Raw genomic sequence first — 8,219 nt, 5'->3', positions numbered from 1 at the left:
TGTTTTTACTGTTGAGTTTTGAGGGCTTTTTTTTTAATACATTCGGGATACTAGCCCTCTGTCGGATAAGTGGTTTGCAAATATTTTTTTCCCAGTCTACAGCGTGCCCTTCATCTTCTTTACAGAGTCTTTCACAGAATAAAAATTTATTATTTTGGTAAAATACAATGTCCTAATTTTTCCTTTAATGGATCATATCAAGTCTAAAAACTCTTTGCCTGGCCCTATATCCTAAAGATTTTCTCCTGTGCTTTTCTTTCCTAAAAGTCTCATAGTTTTACATTTGATGTTTAAATCCATAATCCATTTGAATTAATGTTTATGCGAAGTGTGAGGTTTGTTCTCTTGCCTACAGATGTCCAATTACTTCAATACCATTTGTTGAAAAGGCTCTTTCTTCCGTTCAGTATAATGTCCCCAGCCTCCTCGCTATGGGGTCACCAGGGCTGTGGGAGTCCCTCCACTGGAGGCCACACCTCCTAAAAGGCAGTCTTTCCACAGCTCTCTCTCTCCAGATTCTGTTACTGTGCTCTCCACTTACCCATTCGCTGGCCCCAAGGCACCTCATTCTCCCTGGTGGTTTCCCCATACTCTGCCCACACCTTTGTAAATAGTCCCTTTATTAAACTCTCCTCAAATTACCCAATTTAAGTGAGCCATCTGTTTCCGGTTAGGATCAGGATCCTGCAAATAAATTTTCCACATCCCAAACATCAGACATAAATACCGTGAATTGTCACAAAGAAATAATCATTTATTTTTTTTTGAAAAGTTGTTTACAGGTATTTATAGGCAAATGGATTTCCACTTTAAAACAGATGAAGATAAATGTGTGTCATTAAAATAGCATGCAATCAAACATTTCTTCTGCTGTTTCATTCTGGTTTAACTGTGTCTGTGGTACTTGGTAAGTGCATTATTTGCTTATCTAACTACTATAACATTACAGTCAAACACGGATTTTCCATGTACTGGTGCCTCATGTACCAGTGCCCATGTACTACTCACATCATTTATACTCTTGGCATCTATTTGTATCAGAAACTTTTTCTTGTGACCCAGTTAACACTCTTTTCAAACAGACTGAGACCACAACCCTGCTCTGTCTCTGAAAGGTGACTGGATCACCCATAAATTTCTGTGATCTACACTCATGCTAACCCCCTTTGTGAGGATGAACAATCAAGAACCAAGGTATATGGAAAACTGATGAAAGAGACATTATTTTCTAGTTGCATAAAAGGAAACAAACCTACCTATGCAATCAGTGGCAGTAGAAGTAGAATAAAATCATAAACCTTTACAGAAAAATATTAGAGTTCAGTGCACTTGGTTTCTGATGATTTCTACCCAAAAAAATTTTCTTGTATTTTATTTAAAACTTAGCAAATATATCGCAGTTACAAAGGTTAGGTTGTATCTACAGAGCCAAAATGAAGTGGGGTTAAGGCAACTGTCCAGATTACTCGGACTAAAAAAATCACCCCAAAGTCATGGCCAAACCATTATATGCAAAGGCGACTAAAAGACTGAAGCAGTTTTCTTCTACTCCAAACAACCAAATCCACTTCTACCATCATCCTGATAGCACTCCAAAGGTTCAATGTCTTTGACTAAAGGTTTGGGGTCTCCGCTACCTAAATGTTGATTTCACTTGTGCCATTTGTTCTGGGAGTACAGATGCAGGCTAAAGGAAAAACCTCAAGCTTTCGTCTTAATGACACAAACTGATTATCAACACCGACCCCTAATAAATGGAAAAGTTGCTTCTTATAGACTTATGTTACAGCTGAGATAGACTTCTAAATTCACCTAGCCCAATTCCCTTATTTCATAGACAAGGAAATGGGCGTCCAGACAGGTTTAGCAGCTCGCTCACGGTCACATAGAGAAAACTGTCCAGCACTTTTCTCTACACAACACTTAATTATACCCTCAGATCACCAGTGTACTTACATGTGGCAAACCCTTCCAACTGCTTCATTCAATATGTCTTCTCCCTTCTGCATTTTGTCTGATCATATCTAGAAAAGATGCTAAGGATACATGTAGATTCAGTCATAGCCAATCAAGAGGATATTTCTCCATACTTTCAAATAGAGTCAATACTTTAATAAGAATGAAACCAATTTGGATATTGAATATGAAGAACACTGGTTTGTCTGCCGTGTTTTAAATCCATGCACGCATGAGCTTCCTTTGTGGGAGGGTAAGGGGAAGGAAAGGGGGAGAACCACGATGGAATCAGAAATGACTGATAGATTTGGGTTCTTCAGCTTGCTCTGTGCTGCATACAAAGTGTCCAAATAGCAAAGACTGAGAAATACTAGGCCAAAGAATTTAGGCCCCAACCCTTGGCTAGTAAATGAGACAGGCCAATGAAACAGACCAATGCTTTCAGTGGCTTTTGTTTTGATTCCACTGGCATAGACACCATCCAAATTCAATGTCAAATTTATTTGATCATTGTAGTGAAAGTGCTACTAAACAGAAAATCTGATAAAGTCAATAACTATCAAGCAAATTGCGTCTTATTTTTGTAACAAGGAAAAACTTTTTTTTTGGCAAATAGTTCTATAGTTATAGAATATGAAGACACTTAGAACTAATCTCCCCAATATGAAAATGTCCCCAAATTATCAAGTTGAAAGGCACATACCACTGCCCCAGCAGTTCATCCAGGTAGTCTCTAGCATGGGAAATTTTAATTGTGCTTTTAGCTTGCTATCGATGCAATATGGCCTTAAAAAGTGACATCCGTGCATATGATAATTTCTTCTCAGATGGACCAATCCTCTTCCCCTTTTCTGATTTTCACTTTCTGAAGATCGATCTGTGTTAGTTCTTTATCATATAAAGGACATAGTCCATGATGCTCTTGGGAAAATGTAGTTCACAGATTGTGCTCTATTTTATCTATCAACCAAGTTTGGATTATCTTTGTATCCTAACACAAAATGAACTTTCTTGAAATATCAGTGTGATGGTACTTCCATATTGTCATTTGTTGGAATGCAGAAGTCCTGGATTATTATCTTTTCTCACTGGCTGTTTAAGGCTTACTTCACTTCCAGAAGAGATGATTGGCAAACTATTATCCATGTGGTATCTGATAAGGTGGCCAACATTATCAAACACATGATCCTTGGTCCTTACCTTGAAAAGGAAGCACAAAGTCCTTAGGTTAAATGATAATAGCTCCCCTAAAAGATGTAAACAATCAGGAGGAAAAACAGACATATCCTTGAATGAGGTACTTGGGCTGAATGAAAAAAAGAAAAAAAGGAAAGGTACTTTTCAACTCTGTATCCCTTAGTAAACAATTTTCTCATTCCTCATTACCTTTTAAAGCAATTTTCTGTCCCAGTCAGAAAAATGGTAAACATTTGTCACACAGTTCAAATTTACAACCAACCTGTTTGCCACGTTACTGTTTGATATATTCTATCATGTCACCATTCCTGTAAATATTTAACTGTATACACAAGCATGACTCCCAGGATTACAATTTTGACCCAGCAAGCAGACTGCTTCCAAAATATCTTGTGTCTGTAGGAAGCAGGCCCTTCTGGAGAAGTCCTGCCTCTCCGTGGAGGCTGAACACAAATCCTGTCTCCTTTAAGAAGCCTCCTCAGACCTTCCCAATAGGTATTCTTATCTCCTTCCTGCATTCTTCATAGTAGCTGATTCATAAATATTTGCTACATGGAACTTCTCGTCTGCATGCCAAAGCAACTCAGTTTCCCAATGCCTGCCTTCTCCCGAGGACTTTCCTCCCCAGTATTACTGTATCCTCACCCTGTGCATGGGCAGAAGATAATACTCTCCATCGTGACTCCATGGGCCATAATATAGTTCTGTTTGGAGGGTGGCTGGGAACTGTCAGGGAGTGGGAAGGCATGAGGTCAGAGAACACCTTGTTACGTGATTCTGCTATCTCTCTACAAGGGATTTTTTATTTCTGCTTAGATATTGATTTTCAGTGTATTAAAAAAAATACACACTTATCAGAATTATTGACCTCATTTGAATATGATTATGAATTAGATACTGGTAATGTATCAATGTTTAAATTTCTTGATTTTGATCACTGTACTGTCTATGTAAGAGAAAATCCCTGTTCATAGGGAATACACACTCAAGGATTAGGAGAAAAAGGGCACAACGTTTACAATTTACTTATCAAACCAAGACTTGGAAACATTTTTATTTCCTTCATCTCAACCCCAACCCACGTCACATGAGCTGATCAGATCTGCCAGTCTGTGTTGTTAATTCCAGTTCACTCTGCTCTCTCTTTGTTTCTCCTACCTCCATTCTGGTTCAGACTTTCACTAGTTTTTACCTCAGATCCCCTAATTACATTCTTCTCTAATCAATCCTGTATACGAATGTCAAATTAATCTTCCACTACAGGGATGGGACACCTGCGTGGTTAGGTCAGTTAAGCCTCTGGCTCTTGGTTTCGGCTCAGGTCATGATCTCATGGTTCACAAGTTCAAGCCCCACATTGAGCTCTGCGAATGATAGTGTGGAGCCTACTTAGGATCCTCTCTCTCTCCCTCTCTCTGCCCCTCCCACGTGTGCTCTCTCAAAATACATAAACTTAAAAAAAAAAAAAACAACTTCCAGTGCAGGGATTATAAACTATCCACTCTCTAGCCAAACCAGGAGCTGTTTTAGTTAGCTCGGGGGGGGGGGGGGGGAGCGGGGGGGGGGAGGAGGTAAGGCAGAGGTGCCCAATAAAGAGTTTTTAAGTATTTTGAATCAAAAATGGGGAGATTTCCTATAAAAATTTAGTTTTGCGGTTTCTTTGGGAAAATTAAATCTGGCTATACTGGGCCCTTCCTCCAAATGGCAGCAACTGACTGAGGCTGAGTGTGATAGTCCCCCTTACACAGGACATGTGCTTCCCAGTTAGTTCATCACAGCTCACCACATTCTATGTTCATTCCACCATTCGCCCAGCTTTACGCACTTATGATATGGGCTAGGCCCTGCAAACATTTGCTGCTGTGACCCCAATCACACTTCTGTGTGTGTGTGTGTGTGTGTGTGTGTGGAGAGAGAGAGAGAGAGAGACAGAGAGAGAACAAAACTATAACATGAGATCTACCCCACGAACAAATTTTTTTAATTTTTTAAAATGTTTTATTTATTTTTGAGAGAGAGACACAGCATGAGCAGGGGAGGGGCAGAGAGAGAGGGAATCCGAAGCAGGCTCCAGGCTCTGAGCTGTCAGCACAGAGCCCAACGCAGGGCTCGAACTCATGAACCATGAGATCATGATGTGAGCCAAAGTTGGACACTTAATCACCCAGGGGCCCCAACTTCACGAACAAAATTTTAAGTGTACAATATAGTAAACTCTAAGCACAGTGTTGTACAGCAGATCACTAGAACTTTTTCATCTTACATGACTGAAACCTACACCCAGTAAACAACAACAACCCATTGCCTCTGCCTCACCAGGCCCTGGCAACTACCGTTCTACTTTCTAAGAGTTTTCACTACCTTAGATATTTCATGTAAGTGGAATCACGCATTATTTGTTGCTCAGTGACTGGCTTATTTCAATCAGAAGGATGTTCTCCAGGTTCATTCGTGTTTGTAGTATGTGACAGACTCTGTCATCTTCTGTACGGCTGGATAGCATTCCATATATATATGGTGCAAATGTCTCCTTAAGATCTGGATTTCAATTCTTTTGGGATAAATACCCATCCAATAAATATGGATCATATGCGAATTCCATTTTGAATTTTTTGAGGAAACTCCGCACCATTTTCTACAACAGCTACACCATTTTACATTCCCACCAATAGGACACAGAGGTTACAATTTCTGTACACCCTCAACAACACCTGCTATCTTTTTGTTTTTTTGTTTTAATATTTATTTATTTATTCTATTTTTAAACGTTTACTTATTTATTTATTTATTTATTTAGAGAGAAAGAGCATGCACATGTGTGAGTAGGGGAGGGGCAAAAAGAGAGGAAGAGAGAGAATTCCAAGCAGACTCCACATAGAGCCCGATGTGGGGCTCCATCTCATGAACGATAAGATCCTGACCTGAGCCCAAATCAAGAGTTGGACTCATAACTGACTGAGCCACCCAGGTGCTCCTGTTTGTTATTTATTATGGCCATCCTGATAGGTGTGAGGTGATATCTTACTGTGAATTTGCATTTCCCTGATGATTATTGTTGTTGAGCATCTTTTCAAATACCTGCCGGCCATTTGTATGTCTTTTGGGAACGTGACTATTCAAGTCACCTGTCCATTTTTTAATCAGATTATTTGTCTTTTTGCTACTGAGTTCAAAATTTCATCATATGTTTTGAAAATTAACCCCTTATCAGATATATGGTTTGAAAATATTTTCTCCCATTCTGATTGTTCTTCGCTCTGTTGATTGTTTCCTTTGCTATGCAGGATTTTTTTAGTTGTATGTAGTCTCACTTGTCTATTTTTGCATTTGTTTGTATTTTTCAGTGTTATATCCAAGAAATCATTGCCAAGAACAAAATCATGAAGTTTTTCCTTATGTTTTTTCCTAGGGGTTTTATAGTTTCAGATATTACATATAAGTCTTTTATCTATTTTGAGTTAATTTTTCTGTGTGGTGTAAGATAAAGGTCCAATTTTATTCTTCTTCAGGTGGATATTGTTTTCCCAAAACCATCTGCTGAAAGAGTATTCTTTCCCCATTGTGAATTCTTGGCAACCTTTGCAAAGATCATTTGATCATACATAAATAGGTTTATCTCTGGGTTCCCTATTCTGTTCCATCTATGTATCTCTCTTTACTCCAGTACTATACTGGTTTGATTACTCTAGCTTTGAAATCATAAGTGTAATGTCTCCATCTTTGTTCTTCTTTGTCAAGATTGGCGATTTCGGGTTCTCTGTGGTTCTGAGTGAATATTAAGACTGTACTCCTATTTCTGTAAAAACTGCTATTAGAATTTTGATGGGGACTTTAGCCTCTACTACAAAGCTGTCATCATCAAGATAGCATGGTATTGGCATAAAAACAGACACATAGACCAATGGAATAGAATAGAAACCCCAGAACTAGACCCACAAACGTATGGCCAACTAATCTTTGACAAAGCAGGAAAGAACATCCAATGGAAAAAAGACAGTCTCTTTAACAAATGGTGCTGGGAGAACTGGACAGCAACATGCAGAAGGTTGAAACTAGACCACTTTCTCACACCATTCACAAAAATAAACTCAAAATGGATAAAGGACCTGAATGTGAGACAGGAAACCATCAAAACCTTAGAGGAGAAAGCAGGAAAAGACCTCTCTGACCTCAGCGGTAGCAATCTCTTACTTGGCACATCCCCAAAGGCAAGGGAATTAAAAGCAAAAGTGAATTACTGGACCTTATGAAGATAAAAAGCTTCTGCACAGCAAAGGAAACAACCAACAAAACTAAAAGGCAACCAACGGAATGGGAAAAGATATTTGCAAATGACATATCGGACAAAGGGCTAGTATCCAAAATCTATAAAGCACTCATCAAACTCCACACCTGAAAAACAAATAACCCAGTGAAGAAATGGGCAGAAAACATGAATAGACACTTCTCTAAAGAAGACATCTGGATGGCCAACAGGCACATGAAAAGGTGCTCAACGTCGCTCCTTATCAGGGAAATACAAATCAAAACCACACTCAGATATCACCTCACGCCAGTCAGAGTGGCCAAAATGAACAAATCAGGAGACTATAGATGCTGGAGAGGATGTGGAGAAACGGGAACCCTCTTTCACTGTTGATGGGAATGCAAATTGGTGCAGCTGCTCTGGAAAGCAGTGTGGAGGTTCCTCAGAAAATTAAAAATAGACCTACCCTATGACCCACCAATAGCACTGCTAGGAATTTATCCAAGGGATACAGGAGTACTGATGCATAGGGGCACTTGTACCCCAATGTTTATAGCAGCACTCTCAACAATAGCCAAATTATGGAAAGAGCCTAAATGTCCATCAACTGATGAATGGATAAAGAAATTGTGGTTTACATACACAATGGAATACTACGTGGCAATGAGAAAAAATGAAATATGGCCTTTTGTAGCAACATGGATGGAACTGGAGAGTGTGATGCTAAGTGAAATAAGCCATACAGAGAAAGACAGATACCATATGGTTTCACTCTTATGTGGATCCTGAGAAACTTAACAGAAATCCATGGGGGAGGGGA

General features: G+C 39.2%; 1 protein-coding gene across 1 annotated transcript in view; it reads right to left on the bottom strand.

The window, feature by feature from the left end:
* Nucleotides 1–733: 733 nt before the first annotated feature.
* SHC4 (SHC adaptor protein 4) overlaps nt 734–8,219 on the bottom strand; it is a 130,361-nt gene continuing 122,875 nt past the window's right edge. Inside the window, exon 12 of the mRNA XM_058737803.1 lies at nt 734–3,156. Coding sequence (XP_058593786.1) covers nt 3,001–3,156 — 156 coding nt within the window. The 3' untranslated portion in view covers nt 734–3,000. The remainder of the gene's footprint in view (nt 3,157–8,219) is intronic.

This window comes from Neofelis nebulosa, chromosome 7, assembly GCF_028018385.1.
Source record: "Neofelis nebulosa isolate mNeoNeb1 chromosome 7, mNeoNeb1.pri, whole genome shotgun sequence".
NCBI lineage: Eukaryota > Metazoa > Chordata > Mammalia > Carnivora > Felidae > Neofelis > Neofelis nebulosa.
Note: the sequence above shows the minus strand (reverse complement) of the source record. Positions and strands in the feature narration are given on the sequence as shown.